At 42.1% G+C, this 15,427-nt stretch overlaps 1 protein-coding gene across 1 annotated transcript in view; it reads left to right on the top strand.

Moving 5' to 3' along the window:
* TCEANC (transcription elongation factor A N-terminal and central domain containing) overlaps window positions 1-3,959 on the top strand; it is an 8,272-nt gene extending 4,313 nt beyond the window's left edge. The window contains exon 2 of the mRNA XM_019529316.1: window positions 2,748-3,959. Within this exon, the coding sequence (XP_019384861.1) occupies window positions 2,757-3,821 (1,065 nt within the window). The 5' untranslated portion in view covers window positions 2,748-2,756 and the 3' untranslated portion in view covers window positions 3,822-3,959. The remainder of the gene's footprint in view (window positions 1-2,747) is intronic.
* Window positions 3,960-15,427: the final 11,468 nt, after the last annotated feature.

The raw sequence follows: 15,427 nt of genomic DNA, 5'->3' as shown, positions 1-15,427 counted from the left end.
CAACAGACCTCCTTTAGTTTATGACTTTGTGAAACAATAAAAGTTTTAAATTGAACAGGTCTGAGCCTGTGCTTAATTCAGTCCTTATATAATTCGGCATCCAGCTCACATAGTAGGTATATGTGAGAGAGCCCAGTTCAGAGTTTCTTTCTTCATCCTGAAGATGAATTGCAACAGCAAACCAAAATAAGGATATCAGAACTTTGTAAAGTATAATAAATCCCAAAAGCTGAACTATACAAGATCAGTGGCAATTTTATTTAATGAGGGAGAATACCTTTCATCTATATCTCAAAAGACAACAGCAACAATCTCTCTCAAATATGGGCCTTGCTTTAACTATCCACACAATTGTAACCTCTAAAGCAGTTTATTTTGGTATTCTCTTTGTGACTCTACGCTTGAACACTGTCTGTACCCTTAATGTCAACAGACCTCAGATTCATTATGCTATTAGTGCACCAATTTTCCAAAGAAGATATTAAGTTCCTGTTTCCTTCTTGGTGAACTTCAAGTTGTTGATGTATAAAGTCCTTTGAGGCTTGTGTCCTATCAGCACAGGGGTGGGCAGTTATTTTGGCTTGAGGTCCACTTAACGAGTTTTGGTGAGCTGTTGAGGGCCACAAGTGCAGCCCAGGCCCTTGGCAGGTGCCCCGCCTCCTGGTCACCATCTTGGGCCTGGAAGTCCCACCCCCTAACCCCCAACCTTTGCCACTGGAAGTCTGTCCCCTTGCCCCAGAAGTACACCTTTTGGAAAGGGGGGTTGCCATCTTGGAACCATTAAAAAACAAATTGTATACAAAAAAAGTCAAACATCCCCAATAACATTTTAATTTTATTTTAAAAAGATATTTTTGCCTTCTGTGTGTGTGTGATATATATAAAGGTGATTGCATAATAGCTCAAAATGAAGTCTTACTCTTATATATTGTGAGAGTAGTAGGGGGGTATGGGTGGGTGGGTATGAGATTTGTGGGGGGCGGTGGCTGTGTGTGGATGTAGGATATGGAGGAGGGTGTGGGGTATGTATAGATGTCAGTGGATGGGTATGGGGGCTTGTGGAGAGCTGTGTATGTGTGTGAATGTAGGATGTAGAAGAGAGTATAGGGGTATGTATGGATGTGAGTAGGTGGGTATGGGGTTTGTGGGGGTATGTGAATGTGTGTGGGGTTTGTGGGGTGTGGGGGAAGACAGGGGGTGGGGTGTGTAGGGAGGGTGCATGTGAGTGTTTATGTGGTGGGGTGCACGTAGCAATGCATGCAGTGGTGAGTGGGGCTTGCTCCAGAGGCACGTGGGTATGTGGGAGGGGTGCATGTGGGGAGGGCTATGGGTAGGTGTGGGGGTTGTGATCGTGTGTGGGGGAGGATGTGGTTATAGGGTTTGCAGGGGGAGGTTTGTGGGTATGCTGGCGTGTGCATGGGAGCCCCCCACGCACGTCCCTCTGAGCTGGTCAGCATCCACCCCTGTCCCACAACAGCCCAGAGCCCGCACAGCCTGTGGCACCTCTTCATCACTGCCAATAGCACTGAGCCCCAGTGTGCCCCATGCCTGCTCTGCACTACCTGGCTGTGGTGCATCTTTCTGCCCCCTGGACATGCAGCAGGGCTGGGGTGGCTCCACAGCTGGACTGCCTTTTTAGGCAGCCCAGCCAGCAGCAACTCCTTCCAGCTACTACCACCCCTGGCCCCAGCCCCACGGTACTGGTGGGCACCCATGCATAGCCCCAACCCACCCTGAGCCTGCTGCGGACTCGTCTGCTTACACTGAACAGCTGTAGCAGCACCGGCAGGGCAGAAGTGTGCTTGGCATGGGGAAAAACCGGCTCCTCCTCCTCGCTGCTGCCCAGTGCTTCCTGCAGCAGCCTTGTGGAGCCCGTGCTGGGATGCCCAGTGCTGGGCAGTAATGAAGGGAAGGGGCTGGGCAGCAGTGAAGGGAAGGGGCTGCTTTCCCCCTGTGCCGAGCACACTTCTTCCCCACTGGCAGTGCTGCTGCTGCAGCTGTTCAGCATGAGCATGTGAGTCCACAGCAGGCGTGGGGTGGGTCTGTGCATGGGTCCCCACCAGTTCTGTGGGGCTGGGGCCAGGGGCAGTGGTAGCCAGAAGGAGCCCCTGTCATCTGGACTGCCTAGAAAGGCAATCCAACTTCAGAGCTGCCCCGGCCCTGCTGCATGCCCAGAGTGTGGCAAGATGCATCACAGTGGGACGGTGCCTGGGCCAGATGGGACCAACAGACCTGCTGCAGGCCAGACAAAGCCCTTCCATGGGCCATATCCAGCCCACAGCCTGTATTTTGCTCACGCGTGTATCAGCGAGTTCCAATTTCTCTTTATGTGCCATTATAGCAGTTGACTGTTGCTAAGAATATCTAGATTTGACACACCACAGGTTTGTTGGCCTGGCATGCTTAATGCAGACCTCTCAGGTTCAGAATTTATTATTCCCCAATAATCTATAGAAGTATTAATGTTAGGGACATAGTGCAAAGTCCATTGTTTCAAAACTTTGACTGAGGTTGCAGTGATTAAGCTATGCATTCAATTTATTTCTAGTGGTTGAGAGTCTCTTTGTATTTACTTTTGTAATCATGGAACAAAAGACAGCTTTTGCAGGTCATTTTTACCCAAGTAGGAATAAAATAAAACATGAAATACAAAAAGCTTATGAAAGATTCCAAAAGATGTGTGAATAGATACAATAATCGTAATAACTGTATACAAAAGTTGTAACTAACTGTTACTTTACTTTCAGGTTTAAAAAATGTGTGATAGGAAAACTGTTATACGCAGGGCCCATGCTATTGAGAAGCTACTCTCTGAGAACAATTTTCAAGATATTGATAATCACCTCATAGAGCTTGAAGCTCTTGATATGACTACAGAATACCTTCAAGAGACTGATGTTGCCAAAGCTGTGTACAGAGTACTCAAGAATTGCCCTGCAATAGGATTGAAAAGGAAAGCAAAGAACTTACTATCAAAGTGGAAAACAGTTTACGCAAGTAGCTGCCTTCAGTCCATACAAAGTAAAAAGTCAGTTTGGGGGAATGTGAAAGAGGACAGTAAACACTTCAGTGTAAGTGTAGGGGCTTCAGAAGAACTGACTGAAAACCCATTAAACCCTGCTGATTCTAAGAGTTTTCTACTGTCACAAAACCTTCCAATATATAATGAACCAAAAAACCATACAGATCAGCAGCAGCTTTTAGAAGAACAGTGCTCTAGTAATGAAGATGCTACACCTGTTGTTAATACCACAAGCTCACCACAAGATCATGTGGAGGTCATGAGGTCTAAATGCACAGAACTTCTTTATAAAGCCTTGACTGATTCTGTCCTAAGCAAAGAAGAAACCAGTAAGTTACAAAAATTAGCCAAAGAAATTGAAGAGCGTATTTTTGCTCTGCATGCTAAAAATGACAAAAAGTACAAAAATTGTATCAGAAGCAAAGTCTCTAACTTGAGGAATCCTAAAAGTTCCCATTTAAAACATAACCTGTTTTCAGGGATTTTGGATCCAAAAGTTTTTGCTGAGATGACAGTGATGGAAATGGCCAGTGATGAACTGAAGCAGCTTAGGGCTTCATACACAGAATCGTCTGTTCAGGAACATCAGCTTCCCCAAGTTATTAGTGGCACACAGACAAACAAAATCAAATGTAGGCGCTGTGAAAAATTTGACTGTACTGTCACTATGATTGCTAGGGGAACTCTCTTTCTTCCTAGTTGGGTGCGAAATGCAAATCCAGATGAACAAATGATGACTTACGTTGTTTGCAATGAATGTGGAGAACAATGGTACCACAGCAAATGGGTTTGTTTGTAATTATCTTTAAGGAATGACTTAGGAGTGAAAATGTAAAAATGTATTAAATTACTGAGACTAAAACCATGTATTTTTGGAATTATGTACATTCATATTAAAATGTTAATAAAATAGTGCCAGTAAATGGAAGTACAGTAAGCTGGATACATAACTGATTGGATTATTGCCCTCAAGAGGTGATGTCTCATTGGGAGGAGGTATCTAATGGAGTTCCCCAAAGGTCTTTCTGGGCTCTGATATTGTTTAGTATCTTCATTAATTATTTTGAATATAGGATTGAGTGCACACACAAAATTTGCAGATGAAACCAAGCTGGGTGGAATTCCAGGCATTATGGAAGGTAGGACTAGGATTCAGAATGACTTTAATAAACTGAAGAAGTGGCACAAAATCAATTGAATGAAATTCAATAGGACAAGTGCGGAGTTCTGCACTTGAGACTGAACAATTGAATGCACAAATACAGACTGGGGAAGGACTGGCTAGACTGCAGTACTGAAGAAGAGGTCCACAGGGTGAATATGGGCCAACAGTGTGCTCTCATTGCAAGAAAGGGCACTAGCTCAGTGAGAGCTTATAAGAGCATTGCTTTTTCAAATCAAGGGAAGTGATTCTCTATTTAGCACTGGTGAAGCCTCACCAGGAGTGCTATGTCCAATTCTGAGCCTCACACTTCAAGACAAACATAGACAAATTAACAAGAGTCCAGCAGAGAACAACAAAATGATTAGAGGTTTAGTAAACATAAGTTATGAGGAAAGAACTATGATTATTTAGTCTGGAGAGGAGATGACTAGGGAAAATTTGGTAACAATCTTCAAATACTTAGAGTGGTTATAAATGTCCTGCACAGGACAGAACCAGGAGCAATGGTCTTAAACTGTAGCACGGGAAATTGATTTGGTTATTTTGAAGAACTTGGTCACTTTGAGAGTGGGCAAGCATTGGAATAGGTTATCCGGAGAAGTTGTATTGTCTCCATCTTTGGAAGTGTTTAAGAGTAGTTTCGACAAACACTTAACTGGAGTGGTTTAGATAAGAATGATCCTGCTTTGACCAGGGGTTGGGCTAGACCTCCTGGGGTCCCTTCAAGCCCTGCTTTTCTTGCATTCTGTGAATAATAAGTTGTAGCAAATTGGCTAAAAAAGGTAAAAAAAGTAATGAGGAAGGTTATTAGAAATCATTGCTTTACTTGAGTTTTCTATTTGTTTCTGTATCTTAGTGTGAAAATGTGTAATATAATTTGCATGTTATGTGGTAACACCATAAATGAGAGGGAACATAAATCTACTAGCTTATTACAAAGACTTCTTGGGTTTTAAAAACAAGTCCTGTTTTTTTAAAGATATTGAACGCTTGCAGTTCCCATTGGCTTTCTCAGCACTCAGTTTGCTTAGGTTTAGCTAACTGTTTGCACAACTGTAATTAACACATTTTTGTCCAGTGAACAATAAACATGAAGGCACATTAATTAAAAGAAAAACTCTCTTACAAATAGATGTCAGCTTACCTCTCTGACTAATCTAATAATATTCAAAACGAAACAAGAAACGCTAAACTACTAAATATAAAAAGGTGAAGAGGGCAATGCTTGCAAGTTAAAGCACAAATATACTTGGAAGTAAATTATTTTAATACCTAAGGGAAAACTGCTTGTTGAAAAGAAATTCCATATCTAATGAGTATAACGTAGTATTCTGTATCAACTTTGGCCCAAACTTGCACTTTCAAATAGTAAGCAATACATCTGGTAGTAAGCAGATGCTTGCTTAGACCCTGAGGTCCCGATTGAAAAATTACCTAAACATATGATTAACTCAATCCTTATTCAAGAAAAGAAGGGATGAAATAAAGTGCTTTCCTGGATAGGTATGATTTCTGGAATTTAAGTGTTCATTGTTAACAATTATCTCATCAGATATTAATTTAAAGAAAAGCAAAGAAGATCTCTTAAAGACTTCTGAAGTAATCCCGTAAATTGTTGCTTATTTTTCATACTTCCTTTCGATTATTTTCCCATTGCAAGACAATAAACAATAACATGAATCTAAAAGTTAGGGTTCTAGAAATTGTTTTTGCGCAGGAGTTGAAAAATGTTTGGTGTTCTTTCTTAAGCTCTTTATTCAGCAACACTGTCTTCAGAAGAACCATTCACAAAAATCATGTTCTATTGCTTTACATGTTATGACACTATAATCTCTTACATTATAAGAGATTCTCTTATATGTATATGTGCTTCTATAATGTATTTAAAAAAGCCCTTTTTTCTTTTGCTCCAAGAAGGGGCAAAGCATTATTTGGTATAGGTTTTATTTTTTCCAATTCTGAAATGTCTGCCTATTCCCAAGTTTCAGATTTATATCAAGTGTACTACTACTGCTATTACTGGTACAAACTGTAATGTATTTCTACATCCCACTATTGTCCATTTATTTTTTTTTATGTTTTAAATTTGTATTCTGTCTTTTGGCATATTTGTGCCGCAAGTGCTAAAACTATTGTTTAAAAGGACCAATAATCCTAATTATTTAAGGGCATAGAATTAATGATTCCACTAGCCCTGCATGGCTGAAGATTGGATTTAGAATTCTCCTGTGAACAACAGTTCCAAATGCACTGTATGATGAACATATCAGAAATCATGAAGGTGTGCTTTCTTGGATTGTGTTAGAGGAAGGAACATCCAATAAAACAACATGGAGGGAAAATGACACACCATCACCTGATTTTTAAATTAATATTTTTTGTCTTATATTCCTATCCATTCCTCTGTTGTTTATAACTCATCATCATTCGGACTAGATGATCTGTCTAGGTCCCTTCCGACTCATTGATTCTATGATCAGTAATTAAATCCAGGAGGATATAGGCCTTTTATCCTGTCCCGGATTTCATAGCATTTGAATCCTTGACTCTTACGTAGAATAGAGTGAATACAGTGGGCACATCTACATGTGCGCTTTAATGTGCAGTAGCCTATTCTATTGCACATTAAAGCATCACGTAAAAAAAAGGTGCTAATATGCTAATGTGCATCACTAAAAAAGCATGTGCTTGTGCTGCTGTGTATTAGCGCAGCCTAATGAGCATTAATTTAGTACCTCATATTGGAGGTACTAAATTTAATGTGCATTAGTAAAAGCTCATAAATGCATGTATAGATGCCCCCAGTGAAAAATAATTCAGACTTTGTTGAGAAAGGTAGGCCTGTGTAACAACAACAAAACAGAATTACAATTGGAAGCTGTGAATTGCAGAATGACCACTGTTTTTTAATAGAGTCTGGCTAGGTGGTATAGCTGTCTTAGGCTAAGTACCGACAGTCAAAAAGCCCAAGGCTGAATCAATTCTATATTTGCAGGTTAGTCTAAACTGCAGAGATTGAACCAATAAGCAAGTGAACAGATATTCACTTTTGATTCCAGAAATGCAGCCATAAGCCTGCGATGGCCCAGACCAGAAGCGGTGGGGAGCTAAAGCACACCCTCTGCTTAGCTGGAGCAGGCAGCTTGAATCTGGAGGGGATCTGAGATAGAAGTTCAATAAACTGATTAAATCTAAATCAGTTAAGTCTGATACTACATCCATCCAGGTTTATCTTAAACTGGTTTTGGCCATTTTGAAAGTGGTTTATATGCACTGAACTTCTGTTGTGTTACAGATTTGAACTGGTTTCTGATCACTTATACCAGTTTGTGTGTTATTTCTGTCCCTGAGTTTTTTGCCTTTTTAAATCTTGCTTTATTCACAATGGTTATTGGATTGCTTCATTTCATTTCCTCAAATGTAGACACAATTAAACATCTACTTAGTTGGCACTGCTGCCAGTCTCTACTCAGGATTTTTAACAAGGATTTTGCAGATCAGGGACAAAATTAATTGGCTGAGCAAGGCAGAAAAACTTATTGAGCACCTGCCTGTTTCAGCCAGTTCCAAAGGAGTTGAACAGATGCTGTGTGCATCTGCATCTGTTTCTGACATAAGTGAGGCATGGCAGTTTTCTCTGAACTAAGGAACTACCCTGAGAACACTCCAGCCAAATGAACTGTCACAGAGATAGATTCATTAGGGAAATGAGATAACAGTCACTGGTGAATTATAAGCTAACTAAAGGGGATCTCCAAACCTGAAATGATTCTTTCCCTGAAAATTGTGCACCTGTTTCAGTTACAAGTTATACCTTATGTCATTATGATTCAACATAATAAGAATAATTAACTTTGTTTACTTTGGGGTAATGGTTCTCAATGTTTTTGGACTTGAGACACCCCTCATTCAACTTGCGGGACACTTCCATAACTTCTGTGAATTGAGTGGGATCCAATTTCAAAAACTAATTTATAGATTACACCAGTGCTTCCCAAACTTTTCCTCAGCATGACTCCATTTATGGCCCCATTTCCTCAGTATGACCTCATTTTCTCAGCATGGCCCTTCACTCTCACCCCACAGCCCCCCACCCCTGCAACTCCATCTGCTGATGTTGTGATGATGACCCCATTTGGCATTGCAACCCACAGTTTGGAATCTGCTGGATTACACTGTTTACTTCCTTGCAGAGGGCCCTGGCAGTGGGAACAGGGATCATCCAGGCAGAGGCAAGCCTGAGCTTGTGCTTATCTGCTTAGCTGATCTGTTTATCTCCTAACAAATACCTCACATGTATCTCTTTTAGTTTCTTAGGCACCCTGGCACTCTGACTGAGAATCTCTGCTTTGTGTAGTTGATAGTAATTTGGGTATGATATTCACGGTTTTGTCAAGTTAATTAGTTAAGCTCTTACTCTGCAAACACTTTGTTATATGCTTTACTTGATTCATGACTAGTCCAGCTGATCTAAAAGGAACTATTCCTATGCTAAGTGTTATGTAAATAGGCACAAAAAAATAATAGTGCTCACAATGCACAGAATTCTGCTCACTGTAATATTGGAGGTCAGGCTGCAACTGAAGATAGCTGCACACTACTACAGTATGTTTTAGAACAATGTGTAGCAAAACAGGTTTTTTCCTTTCTTTTTTTAAAAACTGTGAACAACAGCCATTTCTAAATAATTTGTACTGCCTGCAAAAAGCTTAGGAAGCTGCTCCAGTGATACATAGCTCTGCCAGGTTCTATAAACCTATCTAAATTATAGAAGGGAAACTTTAAAAACACTGGATTACTTTTAAGAAGCAGAGAACATATTTCAGTATTGAAATATGCTGCTTCAATGCTGAACAGGTTGTGAAATCATACAAAACAGGATTAGATGGAGTAATCAACAAAGTGTGTTCCCCCTACCTTTCTAATCCAGAATTAGAAAGGTTATTTTCTTTAAAACCTTTTAGTAATGTGTAGTGCAAAGCAATGCATGCCAGTGTGGCAGCCCCGCTTTTCCAGTCCCCTGTCTACAGAATGGAACTAGCCTGAGCATATGTGCAAGCCTGTCCAAAGTGTCCTACAAATTTGCCACAGCTCTGACCTGAATAAGTCATGCTTTCAGTGGTCAAAGGGTAGTCTCAAGGCTCATTTATTTCTCTAAGTCTTTCTCTCAAGAACTGACAATGAGATGTCTACTTACTGACAACTGGTGAAAGATTGTTACAATCCAGAACCGTCAGACAACTATCAGTCATTACATGATAAAAAACATTCAGAAACAGAACCCTTAACTTTTCTGGTTGATGGAGACAGAAAGGTCCAGTATAGCAAAATAGCAGCATCCCCTTCAGAAACATGTTCCGTACTTTGTTTCATTCCCTAAAATTCAATTGCAGAAATCAGTTGGAATTTGTTTAAGAGAGGATGCTCTTTAAGAGTTTCGCAGATGCAGACACCCATATTTTCTAAGTCCAGGTTTTCTTTGTCCTGCCAAAGTTTTCAGTAAATAATGTTATGTGCTGTGTACTCCTTTCAATGATTAATGAAGATGTTTTATTAAACTAGCAATTATATTACTATAGTGGTCACTTCCTGACAGTTCATTTCATTACACCATCATTCATAATGTCAGACATTTTCATTCTCTGTATTTCTATCTGGCCTGGTTTGAAGTAAGAAATAAGATTTTGTGTGGCATTGTATCCTACCACTTCACTCCTCTGGAGAATGGAGACATGACTTCTAAAAAACATTTAACCTTTCTCCAGTTGAACACTAGATACAAAAATTCATTAAAAAACAAAAACAGATGTGTGTATCCCAAACAGGAGTATAATAGCCTAGTTTTAAAGAGTGTCATGTGTTCACTGTTCAGTTTGATCACACAAATGTATGGTTTTGTTTAAAAAGGTGTGTTCTTAGTTTCACTGTGCAATATATTACTTCTGATTGCAGTTTCTCAGAAAAGGCAAGGCCACAATGAGTTCTACATTGTTCCTGCCTAAGATAAGTAACAGAGTAGTTTATAATCTTTGACGGGATACGAGTGTATGCTTTGGCACTAAAATGAACACTTGTCAACCAGCAGCTACTTGATAACAGAGAGAAAGTACAAGGGTCAGAAGCATGGAAGTTCTGGAGATACGCTAGGGTCTAGAACGGGGTGAGCAAAATAGGGTTGAATCCAGCCTGCCAAGGGATAGTATTTGGCCTGTGGCAGGTCCTTTGTCCCCCTTCAGCCTGGGCACAGGGGGCAGCTTGGGCTATGGCACATGGGGCTAGTCCTGCCACTTCCAGGCACACAGTGGGGCAGGGGCAACACAGTGCAGCAGCCGGACTGCACTTCCTGGGAGCCCCAGTGGCAGTGACTCCTTCTGGCTGCCACTGCCTGTGTCACTGCCACTGCCTGCTGTCTGGGAACATCAGCCAATCCACTCTGCACCCACTGCTGTGGGCACCAGATGGAGCGGGCAAGCAGGTTCTCTATGGAGACTGTCCCAGGACACTGCAGGCAGGACCACGGCCAGGATTGCAGGACCATGACAGCATGGGACTGTGTGGGGAGTGGATCACAGCTCTGCCCCAGGCCCTGGCTCAGTGCTGTTACTACCCAGCAATCCTCCTGCTGGCCCCAGCCCTGTCTACCCATCCTGCTCCTGGACACTTGCTCCCTTGCTCACCTATCCCGCTCCACCCGGCTGAGTGCACCCTGCCTCCAGGAGTCCCAGACTGGTCTTTATGGAGATCTTCCCACCCACCTGCTCCATCTGGCACCCCTGGACCACTCTAGTAATCTACAACTGAGGGAGTTTTGGTGAGCTATTACGGAGAGGGGGGAGGATAGGGTGAGTGCTGATCTGGACTGTAACAAGCCTGGCCTTTTACTCCACAAGTGACCCTCCAGACAAAAAGTTGCCCACCCCTGTCTAGAAGCAAGAGTAGGAGGAAATATTTAATGGATTTTTTCCTTTTTCTGGAATTAAAAAGTTTAAGTTTATTCCTGAAAAGAAAAAAAGTTCCTTAACTTTTCAAAGCAGGAGCAAATTATTCTTTATTGAGCTGCTTACTATTTCTATTGTCCCACCAACTACTTCTTTGGTCATAGCTGTCTAATGAAAAGATTTGATTATGGGGCTTGCAACTGTAATTTTGTGAAGAAGGGAAGACAGAAAGAAGTCTTCTTGGCTTTAGTGGGACTCCATTGAGGTGTAAATGTGCATCCATGGAGAGTAAAATCAGATCTGTTTTTCTTTAAACTAGGAATTTCTCAGACACCAACTTTTATATTCGCACACAGCCACTCCCAGAATCGCTTTCCATGGTAAAGTAGTAATAATCAGAGGACCTTTATGTAGATTATGTTCAAAATTTAAGCAACCTGTGCCTGCATTTAGTATATAATTATAGAAAATAACCACTAATCAATTTTCAAGAAAAAAGTTCAAGTATTCTAAGTGCTGTACCATTGACAAATGTTTATGGAAAAAAATGATGTTTTCTGTACTAGAATAAATTGCTGAGAGCATTACAGAGGAGAAAATGAGCCTGGAGGCTATTTAGGAAATATGGTGAGGGGGAAAAAAATCCATAGAAATTAAGTCAATAGTCTGAGGAAGTTTTCAAATCATGCAGCTATTGTTGGACTTTTAGTGGATCAGAGACATTAGAAATGTGAGATCTATCAGGTCACCGGAAATTTTCCTGTCAGCATAGATTTGCTCCTATGGTAATTGTCCATGATTTATCTAGTTCAAATTTTAATGAAGTTATAATGCGACATGGGGCATTATTGGCATTAACTTCATATAGATCAACCTATCTCTGAGACCTACATGCATCACAGACACAAGTATGCATAGGGTAAAAGAACTGTTTCCCCAAGAAAGCTTTTTCTCATGTACCCACATCATAGACTGATGCATTATACCTGAGGAGGAGTGCTGCTGACTGCTGCCCTTGTCCTGAAGCTTCAGACAATATTATAATATGTGTAATATAATATATTGTATACACACACATAAATTTGATGGGTTCATGATATCCCGTCTTGTTTTGTAAACTGCTGAATTCTGTAAGGTACAGTGTTCTAAGGCCAGATGATTTCATGTCCATTTATATTATATTGCTGTAGTCTAGCCAGGAGGTGACAAAGTTGTGTATTCTTGAGGCCAAGTCATCCTTTCCAGAATGGGACAGAGTTTCCTTGACAATTGGAAATGGTAGAAAACATTACTCATATACCCTGTTGTTGGAGAGATTAACTAATGCAGAGGGCCTCCACTTGAAAGCATGGAGCTGTTTTGTTCTTTTTACTAGCTTTTGATGCATAAAAATGATTAACCTTTTAAATAACGACTAAAAATACAGTAGCAATATCCTTAGGTCCAAATTCTATTTTTAAATGTATACTCAGGAGTTTGAATGACTTCAGAGCATATATCTGAGGGTAAACTTTAGCCAAAAATTGTATCTATCTGTTCCTAAGTACTGCCTACTATATGTTGCATTAGCAGTCATTATCCTCTGGTTAATACAACTGTACCTATTTATATAGGAAATATATATATGTGTGTGTGTCCATTTTAAAGTGGAATACCCATGGAATGGAAGATCTGAGCAAATGAGTTCTAATATTCTGATACTAAAACTTTGTGCATATCCTCAATTTTAACCATGGGAGTAGTCCCACTGGCATATCTACAAGGTCCTGGCCAGTATAGACTACGATCCTTCTATTTGTCGCCATGTCTTTTATTCTAAACACCAAGTTAAAAAAAAGAAATATAGATTATATAGAAATATACTATCGACCACAGTTTATGAAGAATTGTATTTCTAAATAGAATATTTACTATTTCCCTGCAAGTGTCCAGATCTTTCAGACATATTAGCAATAGTTAGTGCCACTTCAAGAAAAGAAGTAGCAATCTCCAAACAAATAACTTTTAGATTATGTAACTTTTAATATATGCTTTTCATGAAGATCCCCCCCAAAGGAATCATTTTCTCCAGCATTGAAATAAAGCATTGGCAAAGAAATGTGTTGAGATTTCTTTAAACATTAGATTCATCAGGGCATGTCTGCACTGTCTCTGTGGTACTGCCAAAAATAAGCCCTACCCACCCAGTCTTGCTCCACATAGTCCAAACCTAGAATTGGGGCAGTGAGGACACTCCCTGGGGACACCTCCTGTCACCACTCCCAGGATCTGTGTTTCTGACCTGGTTGAGAACAGGGGCAAGGGATGTCCCTGAAGTGTCTTCACTACCTCAGCTCTGGATATAGCACATGCAGAGAAGAAGCAGCATGGTGGGGCTTATTTTCCAGAAGCAGTTTTGAGAGCGCTGTGAAGGCAGTGTCATATTCAAAGATATCACATTGAATAGTACATCACCACTTACATGCTGGGCTGCAACATTGGTTATACATGACCCAAAGTGAATAGTGCCAGTTCAGAATGACTAAGGTCTGGTTTTTCTAGCTAATGTTAATTTTTTAAAATCTAATAAGCCAGTGGTTGCAAAATGTTAGTATTTGAGCTGTTTAAAATCCTATCTACTTTTTTCTACCATTTCCTCAAAATCCTAAGGGTGCAACTGTCAGGGTGATATGAATTACCCTGACATCAACTGGGAGGAGTAGTCGGCCAGGTCTAGCCACTCACGAAGGTTCCTGACGTGCATACAGGACCTACACCTCATGCAGGAGGTACTCATCCCCACTAGGGGAAACACCATACTGGATCTGGTGTTACCCTCTGGGGACGACCTGGTGGGGTATGTGCTAGTACAAGGGAGGCTAGGGGACAGTGATCATGAAATGATCCAGTTTGCTATTCAGAGGAAGGTGGGGAGGGTAACTAGCACAGCACAAATGCTTGACTTCAGGAAAGCCAACTTTGATGAGCTCAGGGCAGTAGTCAGGGAGGCACTCGGATCCCAGGGCATAGCTAGTATGGGGGTCCAGGAAAGGTGGTCCTTCCTCAAGGAGGCTATCCTTGGGGCGCAGCAGGATGCAATTCCACTGCACAGGAAGGTGGGAAAAGGGTCCAAGAAATCTTCATGGCTGAGCACAGATATCCAGGCTGGACTGAGGGCAAAGAAAAAAGCGTACTGGCGGTGGAAGCAGGGGGCACCAGGAAGGAGTACACCTCCCTGACCTGAGCTTGCAGGGATTTGGTAAGGGAGGCTAAAGCAGCACTGGAGCTTAGATTAGCTCCCGGGATTAAGGACAACAAAAAGTCCTTCAAGTATATAGGTAGCAAGAAGAAGTCTCGGGGTAACATTGGACCCCTATGGGGCAGGGCAGGGCAGGGCAGAACAGGGCAGGGCAGTTGGTGACTGCAGAACTCTTCAACAAGTTCTTTGCCTCCGTGTTCCTGTCTGCTGACAATGGGCTGCTCTCGAGTGATAGCGTAGAGAGTCCCAGGAAGGATGCGAGTCCCCCGACTGTTAGTTCAGACCTAGTTAAGGATTACCTGGAGGGCTTACATGTATCCAAGTCGGCAGGTCCGGATGGCCGTCATCCGCAGGTGCTGAGGGAATTGGCTGGTGTCATTGCAGAGCCATTGGCACGGGTGTTCGAGGACTCCTGGTGCTCAGGCCACGTCCCTGAGGACTGGAAAAGGGCCAGTGTGGTCCCTATTTTCAAGAAGGGGAGGAGGAAGAGCCTGGAAACTACAGGCCAGTCAGCCTCACTTCTATCCTGGGGAAGGTCTTTGAAAAAATAATCAAGGGCCACATTTGTGAGAGCCCTGCAGGGGAAGTGATGTTGAGGGGTAACCAACATGGGTTTGTGCCAGGCCGATCCTGCCTGACTAACCTGGTCTCTTTCTATGACCAAGTAACAAAGAGCTTAGATGGGAAGGAGAAAGTCGATGTCATCTTCTTGGACTTCCAGAAGGCCTTCGACATGGTGTCCCACCCAATTCTGGTGGGCAAGCTGAGGGACTGTGGCATTGAGGAATGCACGGTCACATGGGTGGCAAACTGCTCCAGGGGCACACCCAGAGGGTGATGGTGGACGGGTCCATGTCAGCCTGGGAGTGTGTGGGCAGCGGAGTCCCCCAGGGCTCGGTCCTTGGGCCGGTGCTGTTCAACATTTTCATTAGCGACCTGGATGAGGTTGTGGAGAGCACCCTGTTCAAGTTCACTGATGACACCAAGCTGTGGGGTAAAGTGAACACACAGGTAGGCAGGGACCGCATCCAGGCAGACCTGGATAGGTTGGAGAAGTGGGCGGA

The sequence above is a fragment of the Crocodylus porosus genome, unplaced genomic scaffold, assembly GCF_001723895.1.
Source record: "Crocodylus porosus isolate Cpor-Errol unplaced genomic scaffold, CroPor_comp1, whole genome shotgun sequence".
NCBI classification, from domain to species: Eukaryota; Metazoa; Chordata; order Crocodylia; family Crocodylidae; genus Crocodylus; species Crocodylus porosus.
Note: the sequence above shows the minus strand (reverse complement) of the source record. Positions and strands in the feature narration are given on the sequence as shown.